The following is a 17,281-nucleotide window of genomic DNA, read 5'->3' on the forward strand; positions in this document are numbered from 1 at the left end:
ACCCATTATGCACTTTGGGCACACCTCTTTGCCATCAGGAGCACGTGAAGGGGGACAGAGCAAACACCACTGTGTTTGCATGGAAACAGTGAAGCTGAGGCCAAGCAGCTCCTGAGACTAGCAAGACAGGAAGCAACTTTGACAGCCAAAACATGAAGTTTCAATTTGTTAAAGCACCATAAAGAAGCGAAACATTTCAGTTCTAATGGGCTGGAATTTCAGCCTGTTCAATTACTGTATTCTAATGCCATGGCAGTGCTTGAGAAGGATAAAGCACAGGCATGCATACACATGGGAAATAATGTAGCAGCTTATTCAAGATCCAACATTTATTTCAGGTGAAATGATCCTGCAACTAATTTTTGTTTTTTCTTTCCTCTATTTTCTTAAAACAAATTTTATAAGTTTGCATTCTAAGTAAAATCATTATATTTAAGAGCAATTTCTATATATTAGAAGACATACAGGATATTTCCATCTTTTTCTGAAATCTGGTTTCAGACAAAGAAACATGCCAAATACTACTTAGGCCACCAAACAAAATTCCAAGTTATTTGACCCTAATTCTGATTTTTTTCTTTCTAGTATTCAAAGCAATCCCTATTTAATGCAGTGTCTGAACAATATAGTCACAATTCAGCAAAGGTCACCATAAAATTTCTTGCTATCCCAAGTAATTTCACACCAGAGTTGACATCAGAACATCTAATCAGAATGTAAATGCCTACATCAGGCTTGCAAAATAAGCATTCTATGGGCTGGGTCTGCTTGCCAAATTTGTTTTAGCTACCACACTATGCAGAGGTATTATTTTTCCTGACACATTTCCACAGTCTGGTGAAGAATCCCACAGACAGGAAAATGAAGGCAGGGGGAAGACTGCTCTCCCCTTCCTAGTGCTTGCTCTCCAATCCATGATAACCACTGAACCCTTCAGCTTTGACCCTGCCTGGAGAAAGATGGGCTGTTCATCACAAAGGCTCCTTCTTTCATGAAACCCTTCAGATGAGAAACAAAGTTTGCTGCACCGAAAATGGAAAACGCACGAGAGAGGGGTGTGAAGCCACTGTGGTGAGAGACAGAATGCAGCAGTGTTGAGAGATACAGGTGAGGGAGGTGCTGCAGCAAGAGGGCAGTCTAAGAGGAGGAAATCGAGCTACCACAGCTCAAGGCAAAGGCTACAGAGGTAAAGATCAGTTTGAGAGGGTGCAGGGAAGGGAAATTCCCCCATGAAGGGATAATGAGAGGAAGTGGTGATGCAGTTGTCAGGTAGAGAGCACCATTATAACTGGTTACCACTTCCTTGGAAGGAAATAACGTCTAGTGCAGCAAGCTGGTGTTTGCAATAGTGCACATCTGAGGGGGAGGCACCATTGGGGCAACCTACTGCCCTGCACCCAAGGCTCTGAGACACTGGGGGCATGAAGAGGATGAAGGCTGCTCCCAGGGAGAGCTGCCTTCTGAGGCACGTGCCCAGCACTGACTGAATGCTTCCACTTGCAGACCCGGGCATGAAATTTACAGACACTGAAGACAAACCTCTCAGGACTGCTCACAGTCAGAAGAACATTATTACTTCTGCTAACTGTATGTCAAAACCTGCTTCTCAGAGCAGTTTGCAATCAAAAAATCATGGTCTTGTAGCCTCTACAGCCTTCAGACAAGATGGATATATTTCCCCCTGGATTTTCCAGTATACACTCACCTGACTCAGACTGGATGGCTGGACATCAACCAGTCTTGGAGACAGCAAGCCAGCTACAAGACACCGAGAGTAGCTGTCACGGATGGCTTCACTTATTAAAGGACCAGATTTCTTCAAAAACTTCAGGGTCTGAAACATCAATCAAAACAGGTTAAGACAGCATTCAATCACGAAGGTTCTGCCTTAAAAACAACAGCCAAACTAATGGTTTCAATTTTTAAAAAAATACCCTGTAGAAGAAAATACCAACCCTTGCAATGCTAAAGGAAGCATTTGCCAGCCTGTCTGTCAATACACAGGCCTGGTATTTTCCCTGACACAAATTACATTTTGTAAAAGTTAAACCTAACACACAACTTTAAATCACACATCTGTGCTTGTTTGTGCTGAAGCTAAAATATTTAGCGAGCTGGAACTCAATTTGAAAGGATTTGTCAAAAGCTGTGCAGTGGCTCAGAAATTAGAATTTGGCCAAGGTTGAGAGAAAAAACATGCACTTCTTCCTCAACAGTTAAATCACTTTTCCCTCTCTCCATGCTCAAGTTCATCAGGGACCAAGACCCTAACTCCACACCATACAAAGAAGTAAACAGCTTCCACCCCACTCGTCCTTTCCAGCCATTCAATCCCTGCTCATGCCTCCCTACAACACTGCCATTTGCATGAAACTGGCACGATATGACTGCAGCTATGCATGTGCATGGGCAGTGTGAGCATCAAGTGGTCTCTGACACTCAAAGCACTGCAAGAGAAAAGTTACAGAAGGTTCATCTCTTGACACTCTCAAGACAATAAAAAAGTCACCTCCTTCTGGAAGCCGGTGCAAGTCATGTGAACAACTCCCGAGCTGAGCAAGCAGGTCACATCTGCAGAAACAAGGAACATTTGACAGACCTTGGCACCTTCTCACCAGTTTATGCTTTATAAATACTGCTGTCTGCAAAGACAAACCTCCAGCACCACTTTTCCTTCATCACATCACTTACACACATCCCATAAAAAGGAGTTACTCTCTGTCTCTAGAAACTTGAGTGCCACCCAGTGCTGTGCTTTCTGCCTCAGCTCAAAGGCATTTCATTTTGGGACCATCACCCCTTCCCAGGCCGTGTTACAGAAGCCCCAAAACCCAAAACTCAGCTGCCTGTCAGATATGTTTCACAAGACTAAGTGCTTTGTCAGGACAAGGTAACCAGGTTGGAGAAGGTTTGTGGGGCTTTTTTTGGTTTGGTTTTCATGTGACAAACAATGAACAAGAAAGAGAACCACTCAAGTGGCATTTGACCTCCACCAAAGCTTGCCACTATTCAAATGAAAAGCAGTGAAATACCTACCAAAATTATAGGTGCTTGGATTAAAGAACTGTTCAGGCGGTGGATAAGAAGGAGGAACTCCTCGACTCAGACTACGCTCGTGTACCAGAATATCCAAAATGAGGTTTGGAGAAGTCATGCTTATTACAGGATCCAGTGACCACAGGGCAAAATAGGGGCAATCATGAAGGAATTCTTCTGGCCTTAAAGAAAACAAGTGCACATGTTCAATAGCAATTTTCAAATTAACCTTTTGTAGAGATGTTGAAACCTCCTAATTAAGACCTACCTCAGCGAGTCTGGCATTTGAGCATGATACCAGCGATTGATGTCAAACACACCCAAATAAGTAGATGGCTTTCCCTGACCATAAGTGTTCACTTGCCAACTGAAGATTGATACACTGGTGTCAGGAGAGATTACTGTCAAAGACAAGACATTGTTTCTTACTGTAGAAAATACAAGATTTTTGGTGGTTTTAAAATATCACTTTCTATTTTGGCTTAATTCTATTATTTCACTCAGGAAACAAAATACTTTATTATGAATGATAAAAACAATATACAGAGTAGCAAATATCAATGTGATAGGTTTTAATCATAATGCTTCTCTGTCAAATTTTATGTGTTCCAAAACAAACAAAATACACAATTATTAGCTCATCAAGTTGTTCCTCCAGATCATCAAAAAAAGCTATCAAATAGAACTGGCTCCAATACTGAGCTCTGGGGAACACCAGTAGTGACCAGGTGCTAAATGGATGCAGCCAGAGGTTTGATCAGGATAAAAAATATTCAGGTAACACTCCCAAGCAACAGACAGAAGGATCTTACTGTTCAGTGAAGACAACTGGCAGAACAAACTGACTGACCAGCCTTATACAGATGACCCCACACACTGTTCCAGCACCCCAGGTAACATAAAATAAAGCCTACTTTTTCCCTTAAAAGATGATGTTCAGAGGGATAAAAAAGTCCCACACAACTTCAGCAAACAATTTTGCTTTTTAAATAAGCCCAGCAAGGTCAGCTAGATGAATACTTAAGACTTTAAGACTGTGGGTACAGAACAGCATTTACTGCTTAGATTTCCAAACCATGTAGTTCAGAATAACCAAGCAGGGACATCAGAACAAACCTTCATTAACGTTGTCCTCTCTGTCAGCATGGTTGCGAAATTTCTCTATGGTCTGACAGCTGAGTAATTTAGTATTGCTGGTCTGCCCTCTCAAGGGAAAGATTCCACCAGTGAGGTCTAAACTGTACCTTTCATCACAGTATTCCAAACCCTGTGTGGGGAGAAAAAAACAAAAAAAAGAAAAGAAGCTAATTTTCATTAGATCCACTAAGAAAGAATGTATGTATCTAATATAACATGCATATTGTACTGCTTGTTTCTAACTTATGAACTTATTTATTTCTAATGAACTTATTTCTTATAGCAAATAAGAACTACATCTGACATTCAAAACAATTAAGTGTCAAATTTTAACAGATATTGGCTGAAAAGGCTTTGCACATTTTCAAATATTAGCATTTCCTTAGCAAAACTTTGCTCTGAAGCATGCACAGTTCACACTATTTTATTAAGGAATTTTGGAAGTAAAAGATATAAGCAAGGCAGATAAGAAAAATCAAAACCATCTCTTTGAAAAACTAACATGAAGCCTAAGCAAAGAACCTCATCTTCACTGTAGGATAACTAATCACTAAAACCAATTTTAACAGAGATGATGTCCTGAACAAGAAATTCACCATTCTAAAAGACAGTTCCAGAAGATAAAGAACTAAAATTCCATAAACCTGTCCTGCATTAATTTTAATGACTAGAAATTTCTGCTTTCATTCATATATGAAGAGCCATTCCACCTTTCAGTGCAGAGGAGAAGGAGAAAGTAATACCAAACAGTTCCTGCCAAAGACAACTTCCTAACCAAAGCTGCGTATTTTAGGCTCTTCCCACTGGGGTAAGCAAATCCAAGTTAAGGAACTCTAGTGCATAAAAGATATTGAGAAATGACATTCCAGATCAGTTAAACAGGACAGTGTTCAAAGGAGTTGCACTGGTCAGATACTGACATGAACACAGAGACTGTACTCAAGCCTTGTGCAGAACAAAGATAAGGATATGCTCCAGGACCATGAACTGATCTGCAAGATATAGCAGCTGCTGAGATGATCTAAAAGAGTTCTTTGCAAGTCTGATTTAAGTGTATCTTTCCGTTTTCTTACTTGAGCAGATTTAAACCAGCCTTGAAGGCAACAGAATCTCAAGTCTGACACATTTATAAAAATACAGTGCCACGTGTTCCAAAAGGTCCATTTGTGACTTTTACCATGATATGAAGTCAAAAATGCATGGTTTCATAGCCTCAGGTCTGATTCCTGGGATGTACAGCAGTGATGTAAGCAGACAAATGTTTTAAGCTCCTATGACACATACTCAGTGAACAAGGAGCAGCAGTAGATTAATTTCTCCTTGTTTACTCAAGCTTGGCCTGGCAAATGGGAACAACTCTTAAATTTTATGTCATTGAAGACCAATGAGAAGAGAGCCATCATGTCATACTGACCAATCTGTGACCACAATAAGTATTCCAACACTTAAGTGTCCACTGGTGAGCACAGATCCTATCGTGATGCATGCCTTGGGAATGGATTAAGAATTGTTTTGTGGGGATTTTTTGGAAGTAGATGCTAACAGGTCTCAGCATGAAAGTACACTATTAAGTCGTTTATCTGTAAGCCAGCTGAAGAACCTGTCTTTCCTCCTCAGAGGGTGCAGATGTTCAGCTCTCTTCAACAGCCTTCTAAGATTGGTTCCTGTTATAATCTTTCTACACATGCCTGTGAATGTACTACTGGTTGTACAGTCTGTAGAGGGATCCAACTCTTATTTTAACTACACCACAGGTTTTTCAGGTCACAAACACAGTAACATTTTTTATCACTTTGTGTGCTTTTTTCTAAGAGTGTCAAGTGGAATTTCTAGTAAATCCATTTTTAAAGACCGATGAAACATTTCAACTCTCTGAGGTATAAACTGACATTTGTCACATCTTGTTCAGAAAAGACAACCAAGACAAATAACTGCCAAATAGTTAAAGGTCTCACATTTTAACATTAAGTTGTTCAGAAGGAAAAAAGTAGTAGCCATGAGGGAAATAGAGACAATTGCTTTTTCCCCAATACAGCACACAGTAAAAGGTACTGTCCTTGTCACTGCTAAGACTTAGCTAAAAATTTTCTTTTAAGAGGATAAAACAAAACTGAAATTCAAAAGCAAATCTTGAGAAGATTAAAGAACCTTTCTCCTATCAACCTGCCAAAGTGCTTAGAGCACTACAAGATGCAGGAGTGAACTACAACGAAAACCTTTAAAAAAAACCAAAACCAAACACAAAAAACCTCCCAGTAAACAAGGTGTTCTGTCCCTCTAGAGCACTGTATATTTTTGTCACTTAAAAACTGCACATGAAGATATGACATGCATATTCAGATGTGTTGAACCACTTGAAGGTATTTCTACTTCATCACCATGACAGATGATGTATTTTAAAGAAACACCACCTCCTCCCAACACCCAACCTTTATCTGTTCAAAAGCAACACTTTCAAATCAGGAAGGTCCTTTCCTACAGACAAAAGGAAAAAAGCATAAAATTCAAACTCATTCAAAAAATTCAAAACTCAAAGTCCCTATTATAAAAAAATCTTTGAACCACAATCCAAGGATTACCTCCATTTCATTTTGTACTACTGAGAACATACAAGGACAAGTGTCAAATAGGAGGAACGACTTGCTGTGAATTAGGATTACTTTCCCATCAAAAAGATCTTGGTAGAATTTCATGCATACTGCTGAATAGAATTAAACATTATAAAACATTATAGAGGTGCCTCTTGCCTCTGTTAGATTATCTGAGACGTAATGATACCCCTTCTATATTTTATCTATTCTATACCACAGCATATCTGCAATCAGTTCTAAAAATTTACAGAGACTTTTCTGACCAAATCATACCATTATACATCTTTTGCTGGCTTAAAGAGTAGGTTTCAGAGACAACCCATCCAAAACTCAAAACAAGAGTCATCTTTACAGCTACTGAGTTTCAGAATCAACACTGAAGAGACACTGTAGGTATTTTTGTAGGTGTATTTGAAGTCAGGCTGACAGAGTTTAAAAGAAAAACAAGATTATAAAATAGAGATCAGAAATGTATGAAGAGAAATATATGACCATATTGAAAGAAAGAGAGACAGACAGAAGCTTGCTCAAATCTATAGTTTGGTAACACAAAGCTATTCAAAGCCTTGTCTTCTCTTCCTACATGCCATTCATGTGATGTTTAAATTAAGAGTAATTTTATTTGTAACAGCCATTTCCTCTTCAGGAATCAGATGTGTAAGGGCTCCTCTCAGATGAATCTAGGTGGAACTCGTGACACTGAAGTATAAAATTGTATGGCTTCAGCATGGACAGATTGTGTCTGACCAATCTGGCCATCTTCTACAATGGAGTGACTGAAAGACTTGGCGAGGGAAAACTGACCGATGTCATCCATCTAGACTTCTACAAGGTCTTTGACACAATCCCTCATGACATCACCATCTCTACATTGAAGACAAGCAGATCTGTAGGGTGGACGACTTAGAAGGGTGGATAAGGAATTGGCTTAGGAGGACCAAGCTAGAGAGTTGTGGCAAACAGTCTATCTCCAGGTATGGAATGATGTTGAGTGTGTCCCTCAGAAACCTGTGTGGGGATCAGTGCTCTTCAATATCTTCATCAATGACACAAACAGTGAGATCAAGTGCACCTTAAGCAAGTTTGTAGATGACACAAGGCTGAAAGGTGCAGTTGACAAAACAAAAGGCCAGGATGTCATCCAGAAGGATCTGGAGAAGCCTGAGAGATGGGCCAATGGGAACCTCAGGACATGAAGGTCAGCAAGTCCAAGTGCAAGGTGCTGCACCTGGAATGCGGCAATCCCAGACATGACTACAGACTGGGAAAAGTGACTGAGAACAGCCCTGCCAAGAAGGATGTGGGGGTTCTGGTGGACAGCAAGCAATATGCACTCACAGCCCAGAAGTCCAACCTCATCCTGGGAGACCTAAGGGCAGCCTTTCAGCACATAAAAGGAGTTTATAAAAAAGAGGGAGGCTTTGACATTTTACAAGGGCAGATAGTGATAGGACAAAGGAGAAGGGGTTTTCAAGCAAAACAGGAGAGATTTAGATTAGATGTTAGGAAGAATTTTTTTACTGTGAGAGTGGTGAGGATCTGGAGGTCAGGCTGCCCAGAGATGCTATAGATGTCCCAACCCTGGAAGTGTTCAAGGCCAGAGTGGATGAGGCCCTGAGAGAACTGATCTAGTGGGTGGCATCCATAGTCATAGCAGGGGATCGGAATACATGATATTTAAGGTCTTCCAACCAAAACCATTCCATGATTCTATGACTTGTTCTGAAAAGTATGGACAAAAGAATGCCTAAAAAGACTCATCAAAAGACTTTTCTTAAGTCTCATTGATCTTTCATGGTAAATATTAATCTGGTCAACTTAACTGATCCTTACTTAGACAAATTACTATTTTCGTCTTCTCATATACAGGCCTGTCTTACCTCATACATGACTTGTCCAGATGCCAGGCGTTTCCTGTCACCAAATGCTAACTGCAACAGATGTAAACTCACAACATCACCTTCACTGAAAAAGGTATAAATGAGAAAATTTGGTTACAAAGCTGCTTTACAATTCTCATTATCATTTTATTAGATCTAGGCTGAAACTGACTTAAGAGCATGCTCTTGCTGAAAAGAAAAACACTGCTTCCCAATGCATGATAACTGGTCACATTTAGCCATTAAAACAGAAAGGAAGAAATTTTGACATGAACAGCTTCAGGGACAAATGCTAACAATGCCTTTGTTTGGAAAGCTTTAATATTCAACATGGAGGAAATAATTGCTAAATTGCTGGAAATAGCTCATAAAAATAAAGCATTCTCCATGAAAACTGCTTTTAAGTTGAACTTAAGAAGACTGCCAGTCTATGAACAGCTGTGCTGATTAAGTAGCTTGCTGATAATGTTTACTGTTCTGCATCTGCAGCCTAAACCACTTTAAATGGTACTGAATATCATGGTGGGAATACCAACCAACCAAATCTTGAAGCAGTCATCAAGAAACAAGGGAAATCATTTGAGACTGCAAGCACAAAAACATAGCCACTGTTTCCTTCACCTTCTTCCACAAGGTAGTAAAGAGTCAAGCCCCTTCTTGCCAATGTAAAACCCTGAAAAAATTGCACTGTAAGCCTATCACTTTTCATCTCCTGTACAGTTAAAGAAACAAAATGAATACACAGATATCAACTGAATGTGAACAAATATTAAAAAAAACAGTGACTTATGGCAGGATTTTATTCACCTTTGTTGTGTAGACTGAACAGCCCACAAGTAGCAACAATTGCGGGGATCATTCTCAGGCTCTTGAAAAGTAACTGCATAGACAGGAATCCTTCCTCCTTCAAGCTGGGAGTGGTGCCTACAGGTTTAAAAGAAAAATATAGAAAAAAGGAGAGCCTGCTAGCTCTGGCTGTTTGTAGAAGGGTAGAAGCATCTCCTGGGAAAAAAGCAGCTTGCATACTTATCCTCAAAGTACAGATGGTCATACTTCCATTTAAAACAACTGATGACTGACAAGCCACTACTTCTTAAGTATTTGTCTTCCCAACGTCTGAACTTCAATTGCATCTTCACAATCTTTTTTTTTTTTGCATATAATTATGTGTCCACTGTCTATTTATGCATCCATAATGCATCCACAATACATACATAGTCTCTGGTGAGGCACTGTAGATTTCCTTAAGTAACGCCTATCTGAATGTGGTCATATATTTCAAGTGGCAGATTTCAAATCACCTCTAAATTTCACTATTGCTTAAAATGTATATATCCCTTATTCTGATCTCCAAATCTTTCAAACAAACTTTCATTCACATATTCCTGGTCCAGGAATGAGTCGACCACCAATTTCCATCAAGGCTGAAATGTAGGAAACAATGTGTTTTCAGGCACAGATCAACTGTTGAATTATCATGTCTAACTAGATCCATCATGGACACTTTAAAGAATATGATCACCAAAATCCCATTATTCATACAGTGAAGCCTTTCAATGGATGTTCTAATTTAGGTAACTGGTTGTGAATCATTCCAAATCTCTCAGGGAAACACACACGTTGCCTGGGTCCACAAAATACGACTGGACAGAACAGACTTATAAAAATCAGTTCTATCACATCCCTACTGCATGACTTCCTGAAGCAAAAAATTGAGAACTCTGCACCTCCAAGTGCAACCAAGTGGAAGTGACTACTTACTCCCTCTTCAAAGTTTTCATATTCCATAGTGACAAGTAGCCATCAGAAAATCCCACAACGAGCTGGTTGTTTCTGCTTATGTAGCACAGGGTTGATACAGCTGTTCCTGAAGGACTTCGCAATTGAAAACAGAGATGCCTCCCTTCCCGGGTCACAGCTTCTCTTCTTTGTGGAACTTCAGCAGGAATTCTAGTGACAACTTCTAGATCTACACACATAAAAGCATGTGAGAAATGAATGCATTATGACACTTAAGTTGCATTTCAAAACTGATGTGATTATACAACATATATAATCTAATTCTGCAAATGGAACGCCCATTTTTGCAGCACCTTATTTTGGCTATTCCTGTTTCTGCACCCATTCAGAAAACTCTGAGAATGACTCTCCAGTAGGACAGGTATTCTCTCTATTTCAAAACTGGGTACAAATGTAACCATTATAGACAAATTCCTTTATTGGGCCTCATGAGGAAGCTACTTCTAGGGATATGAGCTCCTGAAGCCACTCTCACAACACCCAAAACAGTGCTTGCAATCTGAAAACACAAATTGCAGGATTCATTCACCCAAATGTAGGACTTTTGATAAGCCAGATTTATTTTAAACACAAGCCTAAAGCCTGCCTCAAGCCATTGATGGAAACAGGAGAACACTCCCACGGAATCTGGTACCTCTGACACAACATCCTATCACACAGCTGCACTGACTCAAATGGAAAAATTCCTACCTCCCACTGGCCAGAATCACAGGGACAAAGGGATGTGGGCAGCAAGAGGCCTTCCGAACATCAGGAGGAGCATTAAGCCACTCCCATTTCTGGATCAGTTCAGAACCATACCAAGTCAAACTGCTGTCTACAGCCAGCAGTGGGCAAGGTCAGAAATGCCAGCAGCCAGTCAGCACGCTGGCATCTTCATGGGATACAAGCTGGGTTTTGAAAGGAAACATTTTCTTACACCTAAATTCAAGTTTAAAAACTGCAGCTTACCCGATGCTTCTACTTCATTCTGACTGCAAGATAAATCATCCAAACAAAGGTCAACCAGAAGGACATGGCCAACATCTGTGGCCACTGCTGCCACTCCAAAGAGCCATCGCAGACTCTGGTGCAGGTGCCGCGTGCTCACGCTGGCTCCGCCGTCATTGCTGATGGGCTCGATGGCAGTCACCTGCAGGGAACTGCAGGTTAATGTCAAAGTCTTTGACAGCCCCAGGATTAATCCTCAGAAGGGAAGCCAGCATCAGCACATCAGAAACAGGACAGGAAATACAGGTTCATAAGACTTAAAACCAAATCACTGCTCCCAGTTGTATCAAGCAGAAAGGAAATTAATAGAAAGAAAGCTCTCTCCACTTAAATAGCATATTCCATCTTTACAGCTTACCCGTTTCCATTTCCTACTTAGAAATAATTGCATCTAAGAAGAGACATGAAATCAATTACATGCTAAAAGGTTTACCATGCATAAAGGACTTAAATAATAAAGACAAAGCTAGATCTAGTTCTCCCACTACTCAAAGCCAATCAGTCAGCACTGTGATACAGTCCAGGCCTCCTTTACCCTGCATTTTGTAAGCTAAATCAGGGCTGCAAGGAAACAAGGCTGTGGGGTACACCAGACGCACCATTTCCATGGGAATGAAACATTCCTAGAAAGGTTTGGAGGGAGATGCTGAATGACTAAAATCTACGCTGGCCCTCACTTTGACAGATAATATCCAACAAACATTCGAAATGCACACCAGCACTCTTACAGATGGTAGGGAAAACCGTAAAAGGCAGCCTAAACCAACAACAAGAGACCAAACAAGAACTTGCTCAGCCTGAGGCAGGAGCTCTCTCTGCTCCCTGACAGGCCAAGCACTCCCCATGACCTCAGCACAAGGTGAACAGACCCTTCAGCGCCCACAGCACACCCAGGACAACACTGACTGCTCCAGCAGAGACACAGGCACACCAGGGCTCCTGCACTCAAGGAGCAGGACAACACAGGAACAGGGGCTATCTTCTGGCCTCTTACAAATGCAGCACCATGAAAGCAGACAGCTTTACATCAGCAACAAAGGTTTGTCTGAAACAAAGACGTGAGTGTCACAAGGTAGTCCATCTTTTTATGCAGTTTATTTACCCCAGAAATGGGAAAAATATCCAAACTTGCGGGGCCCCTGAGGTTTTCTTCTATGCTGTATCAAGCACTTGCTTATGACTGCATTTGCCTGGCCACCTGCTATACAATCCACCTTTCACCTTGAACACAAGAACTCCAATCTTAGAAGTATCTTTAGCTATTTGGGAAACTTCGTTTTCTTTCAGATTTCTTATGTTTCAAATTAAATTTTTAATCCTCTCTGCTGCTCAGAGGATTAATGAAACTATTTTGATTACTCAGATTCGATTCTTGCATTCAAAGCATTGGTGACTGAAGAGGAAACACAGAACAAATCTTGCTGTGCAATTAGCCGAAGTTGAAGTGTTGCTTGTGAGTTCTTTTCAAGTTATTTTCTTCATTGTACAACTGGCTCCAAATGAATCTTTACTAGTTTTGCATAGGCTTCCAAAAATGTTCCCTGATTACTTCAATTTTCCATGTAGAAGCTCCTGAAATTACATATTTTTCCACTATGCTATGCACTGTTTTTTCCTATTCTCCTAGTGCTTTGCCAACTCATTCTGGGAAAGAACAAAGGAAACTTTTCTCAGCTCACTGAATCTGAATGCTGCCCTTCTGCCTCATATGAACCAGGAAAATTTGGGAAAATACCATGCAACAGTTCTGAAACATGCAACTGTTATAAAGCAATTTGATGTACTTCATGTTTTTAATTCAGAATCCAATTCAAATCATACTCATCATCATTTTCAGTCTCCTGCTGCATCTCATACACATATCAAGAGGGCATCAAGAGATATTCACAGACACATGCAAAGATATTATGTCAAAATTCTTTCTAAGCTCCTGAGTCTGGGTTTTTTAACAGATTTATTTATTCTCTGAACAACTCAACATCCATTCTTACCCTAAAAAGCAGTCACACAGTCACAATAAACACCCTGTATTAATACACTAACAACTTGACACCTCGGAGCACTTGCTCTAAATTAAACTGTACAACTTAGCTGTAAACAGAACTTATACCTGTTGAGAAAATAGTCCCAAAACCACAGTGCTCATTAAAAGTTTAAAAGAGTAATGACAGAATTGCAGAAAGTGATGTTAAGAACCACATTTTACCTTTAAAAATAATCAATCTGAAAATCAGAGAAACATTCATACAAATCAATCCCCCCCAAACGATACATTACATAATATGCAAATATGAGTTTCTGAAAGAATTCAAAACATATGGACAGCACCAAGTGCAAGTTTATCTACTTGTTTTTGCTTACCCTTACTCCCACTCACAGCCTGAAAGTTAAGACTCCAATTAGCAATACCTGTGTCCTGACTATGAACTAACACAATACCAAAGACAGAGGCAGCAAACATAAGCAACAGACCAAACATACTTGTAATCATGAGCTTTCAGGGCATAAAAGCAAAACCTTCAGAGCAGCTTTGGCTTTATTTCAAAATTCTTACCCTTCATCACCCAACAACCAACTCTTTCTTGCAGGGCTTCATCTCTGCTCCTGAATCAGTTTTTGTGGTATAGAACAACTCTCTAACACAACTGATTGTTGGAACTAGCTTCTATTTCAAAACACTTCCACAGCTACGGATTCAATGTGCAACATAGTTCTTACTTCTTAACCTTTGCTTTTTCCTAGCTTACTTAGATAGAAGAAATAAAACCTAACACACCAACACCACTTACCAAAACCTAATTTACTTATTTTAAGTTCATGCTAGCACACAGCCTGCTTTTCCATCTACAACTTGAGCAGATAGCAAAACAACACACTGGAACACTGATAGGACTTGTATCTTTAGAACTTAGCACAAATGCTTACTACTACCAACAAGACTTTGACCTGTACTCTAGTAAGTCAAACTAAATAATGTTAGGGAAAACTGAGTAGTAAATAAGTATTTATTTGCTGCAGATTCTAAGATGATAAAAACACAGTGAATCTTGATGTTCTGATAACTTAATCTGATTCTTGTTTACATTGTGTTAATGAGACCCAGGGACACAACATCATTTGAATTCAAGGGTTACAGAAGGCAGAAAAAATTATCAACATTACACCACTGTATCCCATCTACACAAACACTATATTCAACAAGAAGAGACTCAAGGACTGCAGACTGAAAGTAAATCTGCCAACTATCTGACAGATAACTCACTAAAATCTTTTTTCCAATCCTAAGTTAACAGAAAAATCTGTTCTCTCCCCACCTCACCTGCTTCCTAGTCTGAGAATAATGGGAATGTATCAAAGTCATTAACGGCACAATGATAGGAGCCTGAGATACTTTAAGGGCAGTATTCCAGACAGAAATTAGCCATTTAGAAAAGGAATATTACAGACAATTTAAGTGGAGTATTCCTTTTTGGTCTGAAAAAAAATAAAGGTTTTCAATGCCTTTTTTTTTAAAGTGGAGAATTTCGTGATTATATGCTCTACAATGTTTTTTTTTTACTATCAGTAAGCTCAAAGGATAATGCAACTGCCAAGTCCAAGGTTTTACATCAAGGCTCTCTTGACTGGATAATCTGAACTGACAATATGTTAATGCAATATAAAAAGGATAAGTCATACAAAGAGACGCACAAGAGCTTTTCCTGAAACAGGATAATGCAGCACCAAACAATACAAAACCTTCATTCCTCCAAAAAGATACATACCCTTCCTGGAAGAACGACTGCTTTAACCACTCTTGAGATCCCAAGGTCATAGAGACAGAGAACACTTCCCTCTGCTTCCTCCAAGCCCACCAGGAGCCCAGTCCTCTTCTGCCAAGAGAACTCCTTCACCACGCGGACGGCGGGAGGCTGCTCGTTCACCCCGCTGAAGCGATAGGCAGAGAGCCGCTCGCCTGTCACCGAGTTCACCACCTCCAGCTGGGGGCCACACGCCAGCCACGCCAGGCCACTTCTGCCTGCAAGGCAAAAGGAACGGCGCTCACCAAATGCCCAGCAGCACAACTGGAACAACAGCAATGCCACTGGGCCCTCCCCTCAAATGCAACAAAGGGAAAGGCCAACCTACCTACACCTGGACAATCATTTTAAATCACCCACTGCAGTCCTCAACCAATAATTCTTAAAATTAATAAACCCATTCTTTTGCATTTGTACTTGTCATTCCTGCACTCAAGAACATTCACTCTTTGGGATAAAGATTACAATAGACTGAGCTCTTGCCTGTACACCATACTTGGCCTGGTTTTGCTAAAAAACACCTAAATATGTACAGGAATACAAGTCTCAAAGCATACTTCAAATACAGCCCATCTAAACCAATTCAGTTCCAGTTTAAGAATTGTGCTTGACACATGACTACTCTGGGCAGGGATTTGGACAGGAAAGTATCTTAAAATGGGCACTGCATGTGTAATTCCAACTTTTACATGAGCTGATCCCAGAAAATATTTAAAAAGTGGTGTTTCACTCAAGAGTTTAACACTTGCTCCTCTACTGAGGAACTTCAAACTCAAAGGAAGGATGAGCTCCATTACTGCAAGTACAGTCAAGTAGATAAGATTCTACCTGCTCTTAACAGAAGCCCAGACATCCAGACAGGCATCCAGCTCTACTTTCAGATCACCTAGAAAGTCAACTGCCTAATCTGCTTAGCTGTTGTCAGCAACTCTCACTGGGTCCTCAATCTGCATCCTACTAAATACCTACGAAATACATGAGCGGGTAAAAAGAAATTTGTCCCAAAACAACACTATTTCTTCCTTGAAAACTGCCTTCTATTTCATTCAGAACTGGGGAGGGCATGGTCAGCTCTATTATTTAAATAGCACAGGACTGGAGCAGGCTGTTGCACTTTCAATGCTTCTAATTGTTAAAATATCCTGTTAGCACTATCAGAACCTGACGCATTTTACTTGACAGAACCAACCTGATGCCATGACCCTGTGCTTCAGGCAGTAACAATGTCACACCAAATCCAAATTTAAAGGAAAACGCTCACCTCCAGAAAACTTCCCAAACAGTGCAGAGTCTAGGGTGATCTCATCCTCCCCAAGTGCCTCAACAGTCACCTCTGGAAACTGCAGCAGACTGCTCGTTACCTGAGCTGTTAGGTCTCGCATTCTTCACTGGAAATAAAGAAAAAAAGGCAAAGAGACTCATGTCAGCCATAAATATCTTTGAGACTGACCCAAGCTTCATCAGTATGCAGAGACAAATCTCCCATACATCGTTTGTAGCTCTTTTTTTGCTCAAATGAAATGGCACTTGGGACAGTTTTTCATCTCACAGCAGAGCAAAAGGACAATCTTGAGCTTTTCCGATGCCTACAAGACCACCAACAACAAGTGACACAGAGGGATGAACAAGATAAATAACAGGGAAGAGAACAAGACACCAAGTTCGAGCTTACTCATACAGGTTAGCAAGATGTGATCTCAGAAAAATCATATTTCAAAAAGATTCTCATTAAGACATATAACTCTCTGCCCTTTCCCTTGATTTAATACAGTATTATTTTTGTCAATTGTCTTCTAGTAGATGTCACAGATCAGCCATGCCTTGTTTACTTTTTGCATGTTTATTTTTGACATTCAGGAATACGAAGTTCTTGACCAAATTCATCCTCAAATTCTTCCAGAAAACATATTGCTAATACTTTCAAGTAATACTGAATTTCATAGCTGATCAATTAGAAGTATTTTTCCATACATTTAAGAGGTGAATATAATACAACACTTCAAAAGATTGCTCTTTTTCTCTGCTGAAATCCTTATATTTCTTATTC

General features: G+C 40.1%; 1 protein-coding gene across 1 annotated transcript in view; it reads right to left on the bottom strand.

Annotated features, from left to right (window-relative positions):
* The window catches only part of LOC136554259 (protein ELYS-like), a 38,533-nt gene extending 21,917 nt beyond the window's left edge, over positions 1-16,616 (bottom strand). The window contains exons 1-11 of the mRNA XM_066546105.1: positions 16,496-16,616; positions 15,199-15,452; positions 11,396-11,576; positions 10,406-10,613; positions 9,452-9,568; positions 8,645-8,729; positions 4,153-4,303; positions 3,305-3,437; positions 3,037-3,218; positions 2,510-2,571; positions 1,706-1,834 (exon numbers count right to left, since the gene is read on the bottom strand). Of these exons, the coding sequence (XP_066402202.1) occupies positions 1,706-1,834; positions 2,510-2,571; positions 3,037-3,218; positions 3,305-3,437; positions 4,153-4,303; positions 8,645-8,729; positions 9,452-9,568; positions 10,406-10,613; positions 11,396-11,576; positions 15,199-15,452; positions 16,496-16,616 (1,623 nt within the window). The remainder of the gene's footprint in view (positions 1-1,705; positions 1,835-2,509; positions 2,572-3,036; positions 3,219-3,304; positions 3,438-4,152; positions 4,304-8,644; positions 8,730-9,451; positions 9,569-10,405; positions 10,614-11,395; positions 11,577-15,198; positions 15,453-16,495) is intronic.
* Between the last annotated feature and the right edge of the window lie 665 nt (positions 16,617-17,281).

The sequence above is a fragment of the Molothrus aeneus genome, chromosome 3, assembly GCF_037042795.1.
Source record: "Molothrus aeneus isolate 106 chromosome 3, BPBGC_Maene_1.0, whole genome shotgun sequence".
Lineage (NCBI taxonomy): Eukaryota > Metazoa > Chordata > Aves > Passeriformes > Icteridae > Molothrus > Molothrus aeneus.